Below are 22,072 nucleotides of genomic sequence, written 5' to 3'. Positions count from 1 at the left end.
AGTTTCTTATTCAATTTCATTTTTTAATTTAAACGTTTGTGGTCCATATACAACACTTTGCCCACCCTCGGTATGAACCACGGATCACATTTGGTTTCATAACCAGGTGAGAACAAGTATATTTCACTGTGTCTTTGTGACTTATTCATTAGCGAGGAAATAGGAAGTATCTGTATCATCCGTGTCACACCCAGCTCACTTATTTGCACAGCAGTGTGAGGAGGTGAATTCCAGCTGGAGGAAACAAACACAAGTTGAGATTACTTTTCCATTGTCTCCTCAGTGATAGTGAGACTCCTCCCGTTGGGAAGCCACGGCTTCACACTGATTCCTAACCCTTTACTACATTAGCACCTTGTCTATAACTGCAGCCATGACCTCATCGCTGACATTACAAAATAGCTGCAACAGAACCAGTTCTCTTCTTATGCCAGGTCCCTGCCCTGGCCCAAAGGTAGTAGTTTAGAACCGGCTGCCAAGATCGCTCATGCGTTGACTTCTGGACTGTCTGAAACTTGCGGCCCATTATTGCAGTCCACGTTGTAAAATAGACTTCTTGCATGCGGGGAACAATGAGGACCGGAGGGAGGGGAACTCCCAGAGATTAAAAGAAATGTGACACAAATGCGCCATGTGACACCATAGTATTCAAGCTTAAATGATTCCCATGTAATCCTTATATCCACGTCTGCCGGGACAAAACAGCGCTACCCGACGTCGGGGCATATGGCCTATCGCATTACTCTGCTCCTGTACGGGGCGCTGAATGTAAAAATGAAGACTGATTTAGCAAAAGTCTTCTGTCTGTCTTTGGCAATATTTTCACAGATTTTTGAGACACTCTACTTATTACGTATTATGTCCCATCATTTTGTCTCTGAAAGTGTTAAAACTAAATGCTAAATCTAAATATTAAATCATCTCAGTTTTTCCATTCATAGTGACTGTACTGGGACTTTGGACTGTTCAAAATGAAACCTGTCATCTCAGGAAATCTGAAAATAATCTATTTATGTCCAAATCCTAGATAGATAGATAGATAGATACTTTATTGATCTCTGAAGAGAAATTCCCATTTCCAGCAGCATGACAGGTGGAAACATAAGAGCAAGTAAAAAAAAAAAAAAACAAAAAAAAAAAAACAATGCTACAATGAGATAGGAAATTAAAATTAAAATAAAATTAAAATAAATAACAACAGTTATTTTTTTTAATTTTTTATTTTAATTTCAACTACACGTTGCTGCTTTAATATTTTAATTTAAATATTTTGATTTAACTTTAGATTAGATTTAATATTTTGATTTTCTTTTAAGATTTAGATTTAGCATTTAGTTTTAACACTTACAGAGATTAAACAATGGATCTGTGAAAATATTGCCAAAGATTTCTGCTAAATCAGGAAAAAACGGACGTCTCCATTTTTACAGGGAAGCAGCGAACTTGAGTCCTGAATCACCACTTCAGGATAAACTGTCAGTCCACAGCAAGTTTGAGGATCACTCCTTTCATCTTGGTCTGGCATCGACCAGTTTTCCATTAGCATCTGTTGGTTTCCTGCTTCCATTAGAGGCGCAGCATTGATTTGAAGTTCCGATGCACTTTAGAGTTCCGTTGAGTCTGACTGCAGCACCATTAAGTTAGCGCCACTGCAGAGAGGCTTTGTTTGACACGGGGGGAGAAGTGGATAATTCAGTGGAGAGTCCGACTCAACAGGACAGTCAATGGCACGAACGCTTCATGCCGCCTCGATGCAGACACTCAAGGGTTAAACCTAAAAATGTGGCAGGTGAAACACACCTTGCTTTTTATTACACAGCAGCAGCTGCACTGCCAGCAACACTGATGGCGTCTCATAAACTCGACGTGAGCTAATAGTGGCTTCAACAGTTATCTGCATTGTTAGCAAGAAGAAGCGTCACCGAAACATAGAATGAGGTGTGAAAGAACAATCGAGCAATTTAGTTTTAAAATAACCAATATGGCGTCACGTTTCACTGCTTTCCATTCCCTGCACTCCTAAGTAGCCAGCAAAGGATCATGGGAAAGATGACCACTGACCAGAAGCATTTGCTGGTTATGACATCACATTGGAATTTGTGTGGTGAAAAATGTTTGTGTTGTTTTTGTCTGGAATGAATCAATGGAAATTAAGCTCTTAAAGTTCCAGCCCTAAAAACTACACAATAGAACCCTACTTTGTCCTTTGTTATGACTCTTTTATCGTGACCTTTTCCTGTTGTTGCCTTTGATCTTTCATCTGTGCCCCCATCTCCATTTTGGGAACAACTTTCTCCAATCTGTTTTTTTTCTCCGTGTTGACCTTCATTTTCTCTGACTCCACCTTGGAACACGTGATGACTTCTTCTAACAGACTTTCAGATCCGACGCGGTTTGTGCCCCGCCTTGACATTTTTTCGGTATAATTACAATGACTCACCATTTTCTCTTAAGTCATTTCCCTACCGCGATGTCTCAAACAGCCCCTCCCACTGTAGTTGGAGAATGAGGCTGTGTCAGATCTTGCTCAGTGGTGAACCCAGCTGCAGTGAGTGACCAAGATTGAGTTGAATCTGGACACACAAGCGGTAACGTCAGGGTGGAAGTGCTCGTCCTAAAAACAACACGTTTTATTACGGCACATTCACCGCTAATATAGTGGAAACTTCTGAATCATTTGCTCGAATGTAAACCATTTTCTTCTTCCCATCTCTGGTGGCAGGAAGTCCAGCCTTCCTCCGTCTGAGCAACCTTCCGGAGAATGTAATTCCCATGTCAACCTAGTGGGGGACTCCTCCCAGTCGGGCATCACTCTGAGATCTACTCTGAGACTCTCCTGGACGACCGAGCTGTTGGCACCTCCATCAGTTTCTCTAGCTTGACAGGTTGGGTTGTGGGGGCAGCAGCCACAGCAAAGAGGCCCAGACCCTGTGCTGTTCTATGGGCTTCCTCACCACAGTAGGGAGATGACCAGACATGAGAAACTGAACGGGAGAAAACACTGGCGATAGTTTTGGCTATACAACACAGGTAGCTGTGCCGTAGGCGTTGCATCTTCGGTCTCAGTCGATAATATTTTACAACCTTTCTGTTCCTGCCTTACAGAAATAGCACAATAGTAAGATGCTGAGTCATGTTTCAGGCATACAGGCGCTGGATGTAGGCAACTTTGCCTTGGAAGAAGTGTGTAGGGGCAACAAAGCTTGGGCAAACACTGCTCTCCTCTGTGGCTCCTCGTGGGCAGACAAACAAATAAGTGAGTCTCAGGGTCAGACGTCGGAACGTTCTGACTGACTCCATTGTTTTCTCGGGGCTACTCATCATGCCCCACAGTCGAGTGAATTAAATGAGTCATCAGTTGAGACGACAGCGCTTGTAAAAGCACGCTTCTGCTCCCAGTGCCACTGATCTTCTTACTCCAACAGTGGGAGAGCAGATTCTATTTCCTCCCTGATTTAATATTAATAGATCCGCATGCCGTTCTGCCTCACCATCCACAGGTCACAAGGGGAAGACTTCCCCCACCCTTGTCCGGTCGAAGCTCAGCCCTCATAGTGCGAGTTTAGGAAACAAGGCCTGGGGACTGTGTGTTGACTCCAACAACCTGAAATCAACAAGGGAAGCTGAGCAAGTGTCCACGTCCTGTAGCTCTAAAAATACGTGTTTTTTTTCTCAAACTACACAAGGCAAAAGGAAGCATAAACACAGATAACAAGGAATGATGTTTTGATGGAGAAACTTTCCAGTCGGAATTCCACCATGGGAATGAGACCCTGAGCCGAGCTTGTCCGGACAGGTTGGAACAGAAACATGACTCCACAGCTCATGGCAGACTCCACACACTGTGGTGGCTATAAATGCTCATCATCCCCGTCTTGGGGATAATCACAGGGATCTCACGTGGCGAGCTCTGAAAAGAATCTGTCCGGGATGAGCGACCGAAAGCGCTCCGCGGTCAAGTTTCTCCATCCGGGAGAGACTTGGATTAGAGCTGCTCCACAGACCAGGCAGCCAGATGAGGTTCCACGTTTTGTCCATCAGGGAGAAACAACAGTTCCTCATCAGCTCAAACTAAACCTGTGATCCAATGAAAATGGATGCTTCATCTCGATCTGTTATCGTTCCCATGACAGCATTGGGTTTATGAGCCTGATCTCGCCTAGCTGTACTTTGGCATCATAAGCGCTAGATTCATTTCGGTCGGGGCAATTTTGGTCGGTACATTATGAAGCGGAAATGTGTCAGAAGAGGACTGAAAATTCATGGTCTGCTGGATATCATTGTGATGCAGGCAGATACAAAATGTTTTGTTTATATGTTGGCAGATTACTTGTGTTTGGGTTATAAACCATGACACACCACAAGCAAAAAAAAACTGACTGGATCACTGTCACATCTGCCTGTTCAGGTGAAGTGAGGAGACCCACACAGGCTCATGAAGAACAAGATCCACACAACCCCTTGTTGCACCATAACTGGAAGGTGAATCTTCTCATTGATGATTTGACCAAGTTTGTGGGAGTTTTTCTTGCCATAGAGCAGAAGGGGTGTGTAGCGATACTTGACAGCATCATGTGATCGCGGTGTCGCCCTGTGAGTGGACCGCTGCTGTTCCTGCTGGTGGCGAGGATGATGGAGGTGGCGATGGTGGAGGGGGCGTCTCTCGACGGTCGGTCTGGATGCACACTCGAGCTGCGGAGACACTGGAAACCGCAGGTCTGAGGAGGACCGCTCGCTCTCCGAGTCTGTGGGAAGAGGCGTTCTGAAGTCCGGAGAGACAGAGGGGGAAGGCAACATTAATATCTCGGAATTTCTCACGATGGCTGCGGAGGGAAGCGTGTCGTTTTACGCACCACTTTTCTCTTTAAACTGAGAAACGCCAGGACCGCTGAAGAGAGAAGGTAATGTTTACTAGCAGCCGATCTTTCACTCTTTACTGCCAAGGAGACGTTTTGGACTGCGCCGTGTTTTACTTCCACAACGTAGGGGGTTTTGGCAAACCGGTGCTCCAAAAGTGGAGATTGAAATGGTTGCCCTCGAGCTGTGTACACGCAACATTTCACAGTACAGAACACACATTATTTCTCGCGTGTGTTTTAGGTGTTCAGTGATGTGCCGTCTCGGGCCCTCGGTTAGGATCCAGGCGAATTTCCCTCTGTGCCAACGCAGCGCTGTTAGCATAGCAAGCGGCTAACCGTAGCTAACACCATAGTTTGGCTGCAACATTCATATTTTGTTGGGTTTGGTTATACACGACAGTGTCGCCAGTGCCGCCACATCACCAAACCCCAGGTGCCGTCGTCTGTCGCTTTTATGGTGTTCATTGTCTGCTTTGGACAGTAAAAGTCCCGTTATGTTTGTTTTGCTTGTTGCTATAAGTTTAATGCTAATATTGCTTTACACATGGGGGGTTGCGTCATGAAGTGACCCGGCTGAGAGTTGACTTAATATAAAAAAATGTGACTTTATTCAGTTGATTCATTCATACCACTGCTCGGTAACTCTCAGCTCTAAGTGTATTACCACTCTTTTCCAGCTTAGATCTGAGGCACCTTTGGTGACTTAACTGTATTGTTAATATAGTTTGCTGTCGCTTTTGAGAAAAATATAGTGGTTTCCCGCCTAGCAATACTTTTTTCCCCCATGTTAAATGTGTCTTCAATGTCCTTAAATCCTTTGCTTCTTAGCTCAGCACTGCTTTGATGTGAGGTGATTGTTAGAGGCTTGGACTTGGTTCCTATCAGAATGAGTTGCATCTTCAAAGGAAATTTCTTGAACAAAATCCATTGCATGAACATGACAAAGGTCTGCCTCCAAAGCCATTTGTATCCGTCGCACAAACTTCTAAAACTTCCACGGGCTGAGGTAGTGTTCCGCTCATCTTGTTGTTATATATTTAAAAAAAAAAAATTGCGTTTAAGAACATGTTATTGTGTCAACTTTTATGATGCGTGTTGTATTTGACACTTAATGCTGCGTGATCGCGAGAGATTTGTGACTTATCAAGCTGCACCCTGGTTTTATTGTGGTTTAGTTATGGTATGTGTTACACTAAGGCTGGTTTCAATACCAACTTCTTCATCTAAAGAAATGGCATCACTGCCGTTCTCAAAGTCAGTCCAGTATGTCCGTCTCTTAGGTCGTGACATCACAGTCTGCTTCTCACTTCTGTTTTCATGAAGCCTGTGGTTACGAACTCATTTCACGTGCCGCTCTCCTCCTCTGCCACTGTATGTATGTGGCACAGGAAATGTATATGCACATCATGTTTGGTTAAGCCTTTCACTCGAGTCAATCTCAAATCTAAAACAAGCTCTCCCCATCACCAATTGCACTGTCCGTATGTTTGAAGCGTAAAGCATAGTGCAGCGCAGGTCACTTTTATTTGGTTCAATGAAAACAAACAAGAGAGTCCCTGAGTAGAGCCTTGCTCAATAGCTAACACAGCGCTGGACAGCACCTCTTTTAAAGAGTTTATAGAGATTTGTTCAAGGCAGCTTTCAGATGCTGTTTGCTGCCAGTAGTCAGAGATCAAGTGTCTTGTCTCCTGACAGCTTAGATGACAGCTGTCTTTCTTTGAAGAGACAGAAGGCAGTGGTGTTGCCGAACGCAATAAAGTGGAACATAATGTTAGCTGTTGGAGTTGCAGTTCTTTGGCACTCTTCCTCTAACAGCGAGGGTGTGGCTTCCTGATAGCTGAGCTCAAAAGTAACTGTTTTAGGGAATATATTAGGTGAACAAGCACTTGCATGCTTAAGTTACTCTAAAAGCACAGACCGTATGTAATTTCTTACAATAATCATATGATTGACTGAACCTGACTTTCTGGTTTCCTTGTTTGTACAGTTCTCTCAACATTTTGAATAATTAGATCTTGAATACACACAGCGCTGCTCTCAGAACAGCAGCTGAGATGAGCTGAGTATTTTGGTTGTATTGTGGGTGAGCCTCATGTTCATGTATAACAACAAGTCAAATACAGACTAGTAAGAACGTGCACGTCAAATTGCAGTTGACAGGTCACATCACTGCCATGTGAGTCATTTGGATGTGCTGGATTCTGCTGCTTCAGTTGCTTAATTGACCTGAGATCCACCTGTCGCTGTTTGCATTTGGCTTTCTAACTGCTAGATAGGCAAACGTGGCGACTTATGACATGTGGCTTGAAGCCAATCATCACAGAAAATATTGAAAGAAGTCATTATCTTATGCAGCCTTGCTTTAAGCAATGATGACAGCAAACTGCTGTATAAAACTATAAAAGCACTGAGGGAGCGCAAACCTCTGCCAAGCAGCTTCAGTCCACCATACACAATGAGAAAGTGCCTCAGCCACTGAACCTATATTTTTTAGTGTTTAGTCATGGCCATCCACTGCAGGTTTTGTGTGAACAAAACAATGAATTTGATTTTTCTCTGATCCATTTCACGTGTAATTCTTACCTAAAACGTTTGCTGCCTTTATTTAGTAAAACTCTGATGTGTCCTTGTGATGGTTCCAGCAGGAATGGAAATGTTCTTGAAGATAACATCTCACCATCATTCTCTGGTTTCAGATGATGAGCTGAATGGGGCCATGTAAACGATTGAAGACCATGAAGCCCACACACAAGCTGCTGTTTGTCCTCTGTCCCATGCTGGTGCTGGGCTTCATTTACTACTCGTCCGGGATGCTGCACCAACACGTGTGGGGTCAGAAGCCTCGTAAGTCTCACGTGAATGTGACTCATGAGCGACATTTGTTTTGTTTTTTTGAAATGGCTTTTTGTGGCTGTTGTGCTTCACGCCACTTTGTGCTCACTGCCTCTGTGCCTTGTTTTATGTTTCTTTTTTTTCATTATGGCTGCAGTAATGCACTTGTTACAGTTGACAGGTCTCAGGGGGAAAAAATGGATAGAAAAGAAGTGTGCGCTAATGAGCTTAAAATGCTAATGAGCTTTTGCAGAATTACAGTTCCTGTGAATTAATGTCGTCTACCTTCTTCAGGTGATGGAAAAGGCCGTCAATTCAGTTTTTTAATTGTTTGGGCAAGTTTGCTAAAAGATAATAGTATTTTAATAACTTAGAAAATTGAAATAATTCATATCTGTGTGTCATTTGAAGCATGTGCCATAATATTTTCTATAGATGTGTTGTTTATTTGATGCTTGTTTTTATTATTTCGTCCAATATTATTTTTTATCACTACTGCTGTTTATACTTCAACGCTCAGCAGTTCCATGTTGTGTATAGCACCAACCACTTTCAGCTCTGGTGGTTGCGATGCAACTGCTTCCTGTGTTATTTAGAACTGTTAAATTGCTTCACTGGTGTTGCAATAAGTTTTCTATAGCTTCTAGGAAAGTTAAGAATAGTAGGAAGTTTTTTCTCTGTAAAACTGCGTTGTATCTTTAACTTTATTTTAGTCAGACTGCAAATATTTGAAATTACTGTGCCCAGTTCTGCACTTTGCCTCATCTATTGATCCGTCTGCTGCTTTTCAAGGGGAAAGTTCTCTGGTTTATTGGACTTTTCTTCCTCTTTACCTTCCTATTTTGAGAATTAAATGACATTTTTTGACCTCCCTTCTTCTACAGCTAATCATCAACTTTAAAATATGTTTAAATATAAAGTATTTTATAAGTTCACCATTTCGGCATCAGAGGCAGGTTCTCTTGTTGGTCACACAGCCTCAACCATTTAATAAAGTCACCAGTGGCAGTCAAATCAGGTTGGTTGCGATGGTGATTTAAAGCTTTATTACTCGCCGACATGATGTCCGGGTTCAGCATCATTGTAAAATCTGGGAGGAAGTGGCCACTTCGGGGTTATTGGCAGTGCCTTATCTGGTGTTCATGTTTAATGCCCAGTTGATCAAGCGGCAAGAGTAATTTTATGTCCTGATCACTGAGTTGATTTTAGCCTTGAACATGTCTTCCTGGAAAATAAATGGAGATAAGAGCGGTGCAATAACACACATGTGAATTATAAAGTTAGTTGCTATGACCCAGGACATGTTTCTCCTCTACAAACCTTTTTAATCTCAACCTCAGGGATTGGAATGGTTCAACAATAGGGTGATATTCTTGTCCTCTTGTTGCGCCAACTGTGTAGCTTGAGATTGGATTTACATACTTTAATGTAGTAAATGTGGCATTTCATTTTCATTCATCTCATGATCATCAACTTATGAATTTTAGGTCATTTCCTTCTTTGATGTGACCATTCGTCCATAACTAACCCACTATCATTTTGCTTCATGGCAGGTCTTCATTTGTTATTCCACAATACGCTCGGCTTCCTCTTTATGATTGAGTTGCATCGCCGAGTTCGTGATCATTAGATCGAGCTCATGCATCTCTTCTTGTTCATGAAGTTGTCACACCAGCTGGTTGATCGAGAAAAAGATGCAAATGGAAAGTTTCAGTGAGACTTCCTGCAGCACCATGGTGCCAGATGTTTTGCTTGAAGAAGGTCAAAGGTAAAAGGGAAACATGTTGAATCTGCCCGACTCTGAGCTTTGGGCGGCTGAGCTTTGCTGTCTCTGTAAGAGGATCAAACGTGGATAATCTTTATTCCCTATTCTTGACCTAAAGTGCTGAACACAAATGGATCATTTAGGGGGGCTGTGTCATATCTGAGTCTTGCGCATGTTCATGGCGTGATGCTTGGCAATCATCTTGTCTTTCCTGGTGGTATACATTCCAGCTGAACGTACACTCTGACAAGCCTTCCTCTGAGTTAATCTGGCTCTCGCTCTGATAATTTATCTTAGTTAAAAAAGATGAGCTGTGACAGGAGCTGAACTCCAGATGGCCATTACATCCGAAAGGTTAGGACTGCGTTCCCATTTTCCTTGTTAAGTCTCTGTTTCATTAATAAATCAGGCTTACTTACCTCCTGGGTTTATTCCGTCAAAGGAGATTTCCAGTCTTTTTTGTTTAAGCAGCTGTGAGACTCTGGTCAAATGCCCCTGAACTAGTGTAGGTGGTGTTTTTATGTCACTACAGCTTTGGCTAAGTGCAGTTGTTTGATACGTGTTAGAATTGTTTATAAATATCTAGGTAACTGCAAGCTGTGGCTAGCTGTGTTTACCAATATGAAGTCACACTGGGGAATGTTTTTTTCCCTCTAAAATCTGTTTTTCTGTTGCATATTGGTCACATGATTCTGGCTGAAAAAGAATGAGGAAAAAGAAATCTAATTTCAAATGTATGTGCCCTCTGACGTCTGCCTTCTTTTTAACCACTACAGAGTCTTATTTTTTTTCCCCAATATGTTCTTGCTCCTCATTTCTTGATTTCAAACAGCTTTATAGAGCATGACCTTTTTGCATAGTGTGCTGAACATTAAATCAAATGTGGCGGCCCAGATTTCACTTTCAAACAGCATTCTTAACAGCGGCGTGCCAGTCGTGCCGTTTCACATGGCATGGCGTAATAGAGATAGACCTGTGGTGCTGACCAAAGAAGCAGTGGATGGGCTTCAGGAGCTGGCTGAGTTAACTAGATTTGGCTGCAGACATAGATGTTGACACCCCTCCTGCACCTCCTCCCCCCACCTTTGGATACAATAGAGGTCCCGCAGCACCCGGCTACATCAAAAGTTGCTCTTTTTCACCTCTGTTCAACCCCCCTCCAGTAATCAGAGACAGTTTGACCTCTTCAAAGAGTAACCAAGCAAAGGGGCGTCAGAATCTCGAGGTGTCTTTGTTCCCTCCTTTTTACCTACGGAGTGGTCCCAGTAGCAGAAAAAAAAGATTCAATCCAGGGCTCCACATATGACTTCTCTCGCAGTTTTGGGTGGTCCGACAGCGTCTCTTTGCAACTGCAGCTTGTGTTTGCCTCATTTCACCCCACTTATTGTTGGCTGTGTTATAGTGAAGGATTTATTACATGATGTAAATGGACACCCTTTTGTCATACTGAATGTCTGTTCGACAAGATAGCTGGACAAAACAAGCGTTTGTTGAGGCGATGATCATGTTTGCACCAGACTGTCATACTGGGTTCAGATTACTGTTACCAGAGAATGGGGATGGGCACTTGCCACAGAAATTACATGACATTTGATTATCATTGGCTTGCGCTCCTTCTTGCCGTGTCACTTCCTCCCTGCCGATCAATAATGTTTCTCGTTTTTCCTCAAATGCCTGTGCTACGAAGTTAGCTCTTTAATGGGGCTAACAGCACCTGTCTTCGTCATGATTTGCCCTAGACGCCCCGAGTATCAAATGGCTCTGACAACAATTGAGGGTGGTGGAAAGAAATGAGATCTGATCACAAGTGGCCACTTGAGACACCTTTGGAGACTCAGGTAGCAGAGGCCCCCAAGTTGTTTAGGTAGCGTCCATGCGCTGACGCATTGCTTTGCTTTTTGACACGAGGGATCGCATTGCTCCTCGACCTCGAGTCATCGGTCATGCACAGCTAGAGTGTCTGGAGCAACATGGTTACTTAATTTAGGGAATTTGATCAGTGCGGAAAACCTGTCTGTTAGCTTTTGCTTGGCTATCAAGTCTCACAGTTTTTCCCCCTGTATTATACCATGTTGCTAAGACCAAGGGTAGGCAAATGAGTATTGCCCCATCTGACTTGCCGTCCGTGTTTCTACTGCTACTCTTTTTACTGGTTGGCCTTTCATGTACACCAAGCCAAGAGGGCATTTTCCCACCCTGTAGCTCAGGAAGGCCTGTTAAAGCTTAAACTTTGAGTTTCATGGGTCGCAGTTGGTGATGCAGTTTTTGGTGCTCATTTAAATTAGTGTTGAAATAACAGGGCTCTTCTGGGCCTTGTGAAATAACTTACTGGGGCAGGTTTGAGTCAACCAATCACGTTGCTCCAAAGAGGTTCTTGCATTCTTAGTTTCATTCAGAATGATTTTAGGGCCATGATTGTGGCTGTGTCCCATTTCTCACCCTAACACTAGCACTTGGTTTTCACTATGAAGTGCCCTCGATGGTGAAGAGAAATGATTCACGTCCCTAACAATTGGCACAACACTTCATGATGTCACGCGTAAAGACGTGTGACGTGTCATTGGCTGCTGTGTTGTGTTTTGTTTCCTGAATATCCAGTGTTGGAGACGTTCCTCATGCATCGGCGCTGATAATCTCACTTGGTTTGGTGAACCAACGGAGAAGAAATGGGCAGCCGAAGCTGCTATGTTGTGCTGATAGATCTGTTGGAGGCATGATGATGCTATTGTTAGCCTGGATGTAGCCAACTGTTGTTTGTTAAGAAGAAATAAAAACATACTGTTGTACATACATGTTGTATTGTTCATGTTGTCGGACACGGTGGACAATTTGGGTCACTAACCGGTGGTAAGAAAGAAAGTGAACAAACAGAAGAGTAGAGTAGTCCTTGTTACTAAATGTCCCTGTTGTCCTGTTCAGCATTGTTTTAAAATAAAGTACTTTGGTATCCTGGAAATCTATCCACACCTCATATTCCCACTTGGTTTCAAGTCAGCTCCGGAGCTCCCTCAGTTTGAAGGGATCATTTCAGGTGGTGAATGGCGAGTGCCGTCTGTCTTTAGGAGGATTGGGACACACTACACTTACACGTGAACACGCAAAACCAAGTGTTAGGGTCAAAAATGAGGTGAGAAATGGGACACAGCCTGTGTACCAATTAGAAGAAACATCGCAGCCAAGTACTACACATACATAGGCATATAGACATTCACCAGCATCTGGCTCCTCTCAGTCAGTTTGGTGGAAATGTGAAAGTGAAAGTAAGATTTCTGGTAATCTGCGAGTTTACGTCAGTCAGTGAAAATATGCTCTTTAAATGTCTATCTGGAGGATGGAGAATGAAGAACCGGTGAAAATGACAGAGCACAGTTTTAGGCTCAGTGTGGAAGATAAGTTTCAAGTATAAAGCAGTGATGGCTCACAGGAGAATGGTCGATGAATCACATGAACTGTCGAAAAGAGGTCGCTAAAAGCTTTTTATTTCGGTAATGCTAAGTCAAGATGTTGGGCAATTACAGCCGAGTCATGTGTGATTAATGCAAGACTACGAGGTCGTTGTGGGGCAGGTTTTTGATGACTAATCCTTTTCTTTTGGTTTTAGGAATAGTGATGGAGGATTAGGGGTGGCTCTTTGATGTTGTTGATTTTCGCCGTTCTCTGTCTGCTTTTGATTTGTGTGCTGTGTTTGTAGCTGTGGTCTGTGTTTGCTGAGGCTGAAACGTTTTTTTTTTTTGGGCACACAGTTGCTTCCGCTGCAATCTAGAAATGATGTATGTTCAGTCTCTCAACAACTTTTGTTTTCAGAGATTGATGCGGAACTGACAACCCCTGTCCTGAAAAAGGGGAATGAAGTGAAACCAATTGCAGGTAGAGGCTCTTAGACTCTGCCTGTCCTTGCTGCTGCTGGGTGAACTGTATTGGTGATTTTAATCCTGGGTTTATTCTCCACTCAGTGTATATTTTCTGCTACCTCAACAGCAGCGGCCTTGGCTTTAACTTTCATCTGCCTTTCATTTTTTTTTTTTTAATTACCATGCGTGCTTTTTCAGTTCTACATCAAACTGCTGTCATACCGTGCAACCGGGAGCTTTCAATGGGTAATTTTTCCACTTCACTGGGCTTTTGTCTGAGAATAAGTGGTGTGATTTTGCCTTGATGGATTTCTGCTACTAAAGTCTCTTTCCCTTCTTACTTCTCTGGCGTCTGACATTTGCAGTCGGCTTCCAGTCGGTTGGCATCAAATGGTGCTAACCAGCACTTTTGTTTTTCAGAGTTGGAAACGAATGCCATCGAGGGACAGAGTTTAGTCGAAGGTACACGGCGCACCCCCTTCCCAGCCCTGTTGTCCCTCTTCCTTCCACCAGTCAGACTAATAAGACTTGATGTAACCCGGCTGAAAAATGTATTCCAGCTAACCGTGGTTATTAACCCTTCAGTAACACTTGGCTGATCCTCACGGAATTCTTGTAGAGGAAGTCCTGCCGTGGGCGCCCTCGAGCTCGATTTGTTGTGCAACTCTGCCCTCTTCTGGCCTTGCCTGGTACTCCTTAATTTGCCTTCAAAGTATGCTGCAGTTCTTCTGTGTTGACGTTTGTTTTTGCTGGGATCCTGCCACTTAAACGCCCCTCTGCTGTTACTTGGACTTGGGCCTGCCTAATGCTTCTCCGCCACATGATAACACAGCCCCACACTGACTCCTCCTGGCTGCTTGGAGAAACGCCTCACACTCCAGGACAGTACTTTGACCCGCGTCCTGCAGCATATTTTCTTCTATACCTTCTCTCCCACAGTTTCCCTGTGAAGACAAGATCCACAACTTACGGAACAATAACAAGCTTTCCCTACACTTCACTAGTCTCCTCTACTAGTTCCCCGCCTCCTAACAGAAACCATGTCACTGACCACAAGACAACGCAACCATACTCCACACTCTCTTCTTACATAATCTGTGCTGACTTGTCCTTTTAAATTGCGTTTTCCCAGAGCTTCTCCAGACACCTACTGGCAAGCCCTGTCCATAGGTGATCTCTAACTTCTTTTCCATTTTAAGTTAAACAGATTTATTTGGCTGGCTAACTTTGCTTGTTTTTCTTCTGACTCTGATGCTGATGCTTCGTTGTTAGATGGGCTCACGGTCGCAACTACAGCAAAGGGCTTGTAGTTGACAGCATTTATGAATTGGAAAGTACATTTTCCATAGACAGACTGACAATGTCTTCTCTGTGTTTCCCCTGTAGTGTTTGACAAACAGGGCTTCCTGCTGCAGCTGGACACGAAATTGTGAGTAAAAACAAACTTTTTTTTTTTACTCTTTAAATGTGTTAATCTGAAACAAAGCAATCTTAAATATGAAATTTGAACAATTGTTTTCAAAGACTTGTTGTTGCCTGAAACCCACACAAGTTTATGCCAACCTTTGATGTTCAAAGCCACTTGTATGTAGAGTATACTTTTGATTTAGGAATCGTATTCACTCCTCTGCAGTCCCTTCCAACTCTGCCCACCTCTGTTTTACACTCTTCATTCAGTCTCCCCTCCATGACTCTTGAAGTCCATCAGTTTGAAGGTGTTTTACAGCTGTTTTCACTGGATGCTTATTCTAAGCCCTCTGTTTGATCAATGCAGGGACTCCGAAATGTAAACCGTCTTCATGTTATTCATCTCACTCTGCTTTTAAATAAATGAAGAAAAGATATCCCCCAAACACTGCTGATTTATCTAATTTTAGTTTACAACTTAACGTATTCTATGTGTCATAAATCAGACGGGGAAAATGGACTGATTTAATGTTGCAGCAGGTTCTACACAAACCTCGGTCAAGCTGCTTCTGAGGCCAATTGGGCCTCGACCTGTTTATTTGGGCTAGCTCCTCGACATGGATCGAGTTATTTATGATTGTGCTGGTAATCGGAGGCTCCAGTTTAAGTGATTATTTGTTCAAGGCCCAGCTGCTTTACAGGTCACACTCAAGTTGGCTTAGATTTAAGATTGTGTGGTGTTGGGTTGTCTAATGACTTTTTTTCTGTTTGTTCTGTAGACCACAGGAGCTGGCGTACAAGTATAGCAACCTCACCGAAGGAGCGTGCAAACCCGGATACACCGCAGCCAAGATGGGCGTCATCTACCCCAAGTAAGGATGGTCTGCACGTCACATTGAAAAATGTGCACGAAACATCTGGAAAGTTGATCTAAATATCAGTCTGGGATGCAAAAAGCCACTCAATTTTTCACACATCAAGAAATGAAGGACTCAAGCATGCCAAGACTCATGATGTCACAGTTTGCCCAAAGGGTTTTGAACCAAGGACAGAGAATCCCCCGCATTCCGGTTAAAGTTTCAATCATGTTTCTATCATCCGCCACAGAACTACATCCTTGTGATCCGCCAGCTGCACAAAAGAACCATTTATCATCGCAGTACAAGGTCTCTCATCTCTCTGCTGTCAAATCCTTGAGTCTCACAGTCTTTCTCTGTCAACGCAACCAAGCAACTTCCTGTCCAGCATTCCATGACTCATCACAATGATTGTGTTAACTATCACACACACACTGAATCAGTGTTGTCATAGGCTCTTTGGATTGTCTGATCTGTTGTTGGCACTCAGCTTGTCTTGATCTGTAGGACATTGTACGGGAAGTGTTCTTGGAAGGCAGTTTCTTGGAGGAAGTTCTTTTCATCAAATTGCACGTGGCATTTTGCTTTTCTGTCACTGAGTGCCATTAATCCTTTCTTAAAATTAGTTTCTTAATTTTGGCTCAGAATGAGCCTTTATTCTAGATTTATGGTGCCGACCCGAAGCGACAAACACATTCACACATCCTCAATTGTTAAAAAAAAAAAACAAAACAAAAAAAAAAAACTCTAAGGATGTGTAAAATTGTGAAAGGCAATTGTGTCAATAATATAATAATATTCATCCTGTGTGTCTTACTGTATACACTGGAAGCCAGTGGCTTCTTGAAAGATTTTTTTCTGTATATGTGCTGCCAGTTTATAGCAAAGTCATCGCCTTTGTTTATGCATTCGAACAATTCCCAGAGTCTTCATCGGCCTAGTGCCTCAACATATACACAGGTTCAATTCGAGAATCAGCCTCAGTCTAAGCAATTTCTTTATACAATGCAATAATGAAATCGTCACTTTCCTATTTGTTATTCTGCAGATGGCAGCATCAGACAAGCTGTGTAATCTTAGTGCCCAAGACAAAGTAGTTCTTTTCCTTTAATCCGTCTGAAGTGTCCTCCTGGGTCACGGCTTCCTCTAACTAGCTGCACGTGTCCGATCAAAGCTGTGCGCGACAGGGACCCCCATAGGGATCGCATTGATTGCTACCAGCTTCCACTCCTTCATGAACTATCGACAAGATATATATATATTTATATATATATATGCGCAATGAATTAGCTTGTAAATTGGTGTGACGGCCTCCCTAAGCCTCCCTACTTAACCTCTGGCAGAGAGGTGCTGCGCCTCTCCCTCTAATCATCCTCTGCTTCCTAAAAGTTTGTCGTCTCCGATGCCTTGACCCGGCAGAGTCCAATTTGTTTTCCACACCCCCGTCGCCTCTTCTCTTACCAAAAACTGTTTGTATTGCAGCACTTAATCAGTTGTTGGCAGCGAACTTGAGGAGGCACGGTTATGAAAATATTGCCAGTGAGAGATGGATCTAGTCAAGGAAATGAGCACAATGCATCCTGGCCTCTTGGCAGTTTTGGGGGCGCTCACATTTTCTTAACAACAAGCAGCCCCTGTCTCTTGGCTTTGTTAGATTGTCAGTGACTGACTGCTGGTCAAGGCTCAGTGACTTCCAATGGGCCCGGGTTATTTATAGATGCTCATGGCCTCAGAAGTCACGGGTTCAACGAATTGTCATTTATTTTGGCTGTGTCTGCCTGAAGCATGAGAGGAGGTTGCTTATCTGCTGCCTGTATGTTTTAGCTGTGCGGGACAATGAGGGTATCACAGACAGATTAAGGTGGTTCAGAATAAGCTTGCAGCTCACCGGAAAGCCTCCCAATAATGTCGGCCATGTTTGGTCATTGTACAACAGAGCCCCACATACTTCAAGTGAACCCAGGGATGTATTATGGGAACAAGGATTCCTGCCGAGAAACCAAAGGAGCTGGATCATACTTGAGTGTCTTCATGCCACGGTCTAAGAAGTCTCTGCTTGCTATGTGTTTTGGCTGGAAGAACAGTGATCTACAGTTTGTTAAAGGAAGCAGCCACTGGTATGTGTGGAATAACCGGTGCTCCCTCTTACGATGTGCTGGCTGGTGATCCTTATGAACAGAGACAAAGGTGGTTCTTGCCCGCAAGTTGTCTTCTATCTGTTTTGCTCTGGCAGGAGGATGTCTGCAACTCACTTCAGTCACTGCTGTTACTTGGTCTTGGTATTTTCATTCATTCCACTGACATACACAGGTGTATGTTCCTTACCCATCAAGCACTGTCTTAAATGGACTTTAACACTTAACAATGAAGTCAGACATGAAGATAGCAGCATCATTTAGAAAATAAAACTAGTGGCATGAGTACATCCAAACTTGCAAACGTCATAGAAGAGAAATGATGTGGAAAATGTAGAGCAAGAAAGATGCGGCATAATACAACCCGGGAAAATGGATAAAATCACAATGATAGCTGTGATTTTTTTTTTTCTCCCCCAAAGGTCATCAAGTAACTTTCAGAATATGTATTTCACTTGTAACTAAGTAAGTACAATTCTGCTGGGATAAATAAATCAGTCACTAAACCTGTAGACAAATCGCATTAAAATCATGTTGTTATATATATTATGGGATTGTTATTCTCTGTAGGAAAATATAAATGTGTTACAAATGAAAGGAAAAATTATTTTCAATTAAAGAATTTAATCCGGACAGGAAATTGTATTTTCACAAACATTTGTTATTGTTGGTCGGGTGACGAAGGAATGTGGGCGCAGCGAAATGTTTCCGAATGACCGCACAACTTCCAAGTTGTTTCTCGAGGGGTGTTGATTTGATGCGAGTTTGAATAATCACCTCAGAAAAAAAAAGACGTTTACATGTACTCATCTCTTTTTCCTGTGTCACTACACCTCGACTGCAGGTCATGAAAACACTCATCTATTCTAAAGTGTCACGTATCCCTGACAGAGAGGAAATGGCTTCTTTGATTTTAGAACCTCAATTAATCATGGCGGGAAACACACAAAGATGAACAGGATGGGGAGGGAGTGCTGTTGGGAATGAATGAAATGTTCTTTTAAATGTTTGTCTCCCTGTGTCCACTGAAGGTTTGTCCATGAAGTGCCCATGTTTCTGGATCTGAACTACAGACGTTTTGCAAAAGTCAGCAATTACATGCCTCCATTTGGTTTGAAAACTCAAGGTAAGACACAACCTTCATTCACCACTGAAAAAATGATTCTTTCTTTTCATCGGTCATCGGGCAAATACAGTAAAGCTAATAAAACAACTGTAGTCATACCTAAGGTTGGCTGGATTTTGCCTTGGCACACTTTGTAGATTCAGTTTTCTCTCATTCACTGAAGTAACATTTAATAATAAAACATTTAATAATATAATCTAATTCTCTTTGACAATTAATGTAAATAATAATAATAATACAATACATTAAACTAAATAAATTACAATTATTCGGGCAACCTCATTTGGTATTTCAGTTATTCCAAAAAAAATCTGAGATGAATTGAAGAGTGATGTATGGATGGCAGTTCCAAATAAGATGAGAATTCTTCTCCCCTGAGGTCCTGTATCTACCTGTGTGATCGCTGATGTCACTTCGAGGCTCAAGATCGTCTCCACTCAGTTGTTTCATCTGTGTCTTGTTTGATCTCTTGTCTTATCATCCTTCGTTGTTGTCAGGAAGAGTCTTCCTGGAGTTTGTTATTCTTAATTTTGCGAGATTATTCTTCATTGATGTCAGATTGTTTTACTTCATTTTGACCCAAGAGACCCACTTTTACTTTGCAAAGACAAGTTTTGAATAGGAGTTGTGTGTTTCGAGTTGTGTAGTTTTTAAACACTCATTCTGCGGTCACAGGTGAAGACACGCGCTTGTGTTCTCGAACCAAACAAATTTTTGACGAAAGCTGCTGAAATTAAATGATACTTTTTGGTAAAATCCTTGGTATTCCCCCGGTAAATGGATGCTGTAAATGTACCCACAATTCCATGCCTCACCACCAATCCTCAAGAGCGTCACGTCCTCATCGTACTCTCGCCCATACAGCTCATACTTACTCTGTGATCTCGCCACACTCCAGCACTTGGGATACCAAAGCCAGAACACAACACGAGTGCAGGCAGAGATAACATTTAGCTGGCTCCAGTGACCTGTCCTCTCACATTTTCCTATACTTGCTCGCACAGAGAAGGCCACCTTTGTGCTGTGGAAAGTTCTCTTGCCCTCATGCCCACGCTGACACACGTATTGTCACCGAGACTATCAAAAGACTTCTCCTCGTTGGATTACAACACCTGCTCTCTGTTTTGGCCGCAGACTATGACGGCAGTGTATTTTCCTTTGAGTGGTACTCATGTGGAGAGATGAGACGTGTGGATCTTGAATAGAATGCAACAAAGAACTGGAAATCTGGAACATTTTTACAGCGATAAGACCTTATCGTATCGCTGCAGTCTTTTGTTATGTAGACCCAAAATACCTTTGGCCTTTCCTCCTTCCTACTGAGTATATTTATGTAACTGCTAATGTGTAGAAGATGATTCCGTGTCTAGTGCAGAATCATTTATTTAACTTGCTTTGTCATTTTTTAAACTGTTTTATTCTAATGACTTTGGTGGTCGGGGCAATTTCATGATTCATTTAACAGCATTAACAGGTCAGTAGAGTCGCTGACTTTTTTGAAGCGAGGTCAGTGCTTTGTCTATTATAGCTGATTGTTCATCATGAACTCATTATTCATTTCTTTCACCGTGACATTGACTGTCCCAGTATGGGCCTCAGACCAATACCATTCTCTCACTGCTCAGTGTTTTATATTGTTTAGGCTATGCTCTTCCCAACAAAGACGTCTGTGTTTATGCCTCCTGAGATGCTTCCAATCGTACCAGAAGAGATTTTTTTTATCATTGGTGTGCAGTGCCGGGATGAATGTCTGCACCTTCAATGATTCATCTTTGGGAGACATACTCGGCTGAAATGTTTACCTTCAGTATTTATGACAATTAGCTTCAATGTCATCTGTCTGCTGCCCTCTTGGATCCAGGTGTGGTCCCCAGTCAGTGTTTATGCTGCTCCGGGTGATGCTTGACGCCAGACGTCCACACCATATCAAAACAGTGGTCTCAGCTCTCCTCAGCAGCTTAATCATTAGGATGGTTAGAGAGGGTCAAGGGACTGACCATGGTGTTCCGTTACCGAAACGGTGGTTCACTTGCAGTGCCACGAGCAGGTAATCCAGGATTATAAAACAAGTGCATGAAAGACTTTTGAGTATTTGCCGGAACCATGAAACTTCGTCCGACACGTTAGGAATGTACACTATGACTAAACATCCCTGGTTCAAATCCTGCATCAGGAGCCATGCAGCAAGACCTAGCCAACATTCGCTTCAGCGGGAGAATGTGCTTGTTTGAAAACAGCATTCCTCTGCAAGGACTTTTATGGGAGTTCCTCACACACATACCACCCTGCACGCCGCTTCCTTCATAACTACTTGTCTTGATGCTACAAGAGCAGCTTTTTTTACTCCCAACTTTCATCACTTTCTATTCCTGAAGCTAGATGTGTCACTCCTTATCTATTCCAGAAATAAACATTTTCGTCTCTACCTCTGCTGAAGACCACCTAGTTCTTGATATCCACGGTGGGATGTGAAGCTCTTGACACTCTGTTGATCTTTTTTTAAGCTCAAATATCCTGATTGTTGACTCTTTACATCTTAAAAATGTTCATAATTGTCATTATGTCATTTGTTTCTATTCCAACGCTTGTGTTTGTTTTACATTTGTTATCACAAATGATGTCAGAAGTCCATCTGGCTCAGATCATAGCACCTACCTAACTTTAATCATATTAACTGGAGTAACTTCTGACACTTTTTGTTTCTTAATTTCTTCTCTAAAATTGTCTACTGAAGTGAAGATATTTGTTTAGGGTGGATGAAATTGAGTGTTTTAAGTAATATGTCTTTCAACATTGTAACAAATGGATCCATGGATTGGCTGTCCGTAGCGGCAGTTGTCGCCATGATGGTGTCCCACTACCTACATGGACTTATTGTCAGATACATATCAGCTTTTCTGGTCTACAGACCCGTCTGTAATCCTCTCTTCTCCTCCACAGAAAGAATCGTAGACACAATTTTGACGACCACAAAAACTTTTGGACTCAGAGAAGAACAGGAAAGGTGAAGTTAAATGTGCGGCAGATGGTAAAGCACATGCCATCACAGTGGTCATTAACCTTAACTTCTTTTCAGACTCAGCTGTAGAAGGTGCATCATCGTTGGAAATGGGGGAATCCTGTTCAACAAGTCTTTAGGGCCTCGCATTGATGAATATGACATCGTGGTGAGGTGAGCTGATTAATTCCCAGATTCTGTCTAACTTAAAACCTAATATATATAGAAAAGAAGAAGCCATT

At 42.7% G+C, this 22,072-nt stretch overlaps 1 protein-coding gene across 5 annotated transcripts in view; it reads left to right on the top strand.

Annotated features, from left to right (window-relative positions):
* Nucleotides 1-4,619: 4,619 nt before the first annotated feature.
* st3gal3b (ST3 beta-galactoside alpha-2,3-sialyltransferase 3b) overlaps nucleotides 4,620-22,072 on the top strand; it is a 32,920-nt gene continuing 15,467 nt past the window's right edge. Inside the window, exons 1-9 of one of the 5 annotated variants that reach the window (XM_053884162.1) lie at nucleotides 4,621-4,901; nucleotides 7,556-7,703; nucleotides 13,261-13,323; nucleotides 13,728-13,769; nucleotides 14,694-14,736; nucleotides 15,494-15,586; nucleotides 18,738-18,832; nucleotides 21,773-21,836; nucleotides 21,909-22,004. In XM_053884162.1, coding sequence (XP_053740137.1) covers nucleotides 7,568-7,703; nucleotides 13,261-13,323; nucleotides 13,728-13,769; nucleotides 14,694-14,736; nucleotides 15,494-15,586; nucleotides 18,738-18,832; nucleotides 21,773-21,836; nucleotides 21,909-22,004 — 632 coding nt within the window. In that variant the 5' untranslated portion in view covers nucleotides 4,621-4,901; nucleotides 7,556-7,567. Of the gene's footprint in view, nucleotides 4,902-5,712; nucleotides 5,866-7,555; nucleotides 7,704-13,260; nucleotides 13,324-13,727; nucleotides 13,770-14,693; nucleotides 14,737-15,493; nucleotides 15,587-18,737; nucleotides 18,833-21,772; nucleotides 21,837-21,908; nucleotides 22,005-22,072 lie in introns of those variants that run through there. The other 4 variants (XM_053884163.1, XM_053884164.1, XM_053884165.1 and 1 more) reach the window with 4 other exon arrangements.

The sequence above is a fragment of the Synchiropus splendidus genome, chromosome 13 (genome assembly GCF_027744825.2).
Source record: "Synchiropus splendidus isolate RoL2022-P1 chromosome 13, RoL_Sspl_1.0, whole genome shotgun sequence".
In the NCBI taxonomy this organism is placed as follows: domain Eukaryota; kingdom Metazoa; phylum Chordata; class Actinopteri; order Syngnathiformes; family Callionymidae; genus Synchiropus; species Synchiropus splendidus.
This window is presented reverse-complemented; position numbering and strand designations above follow the sequence as displayed.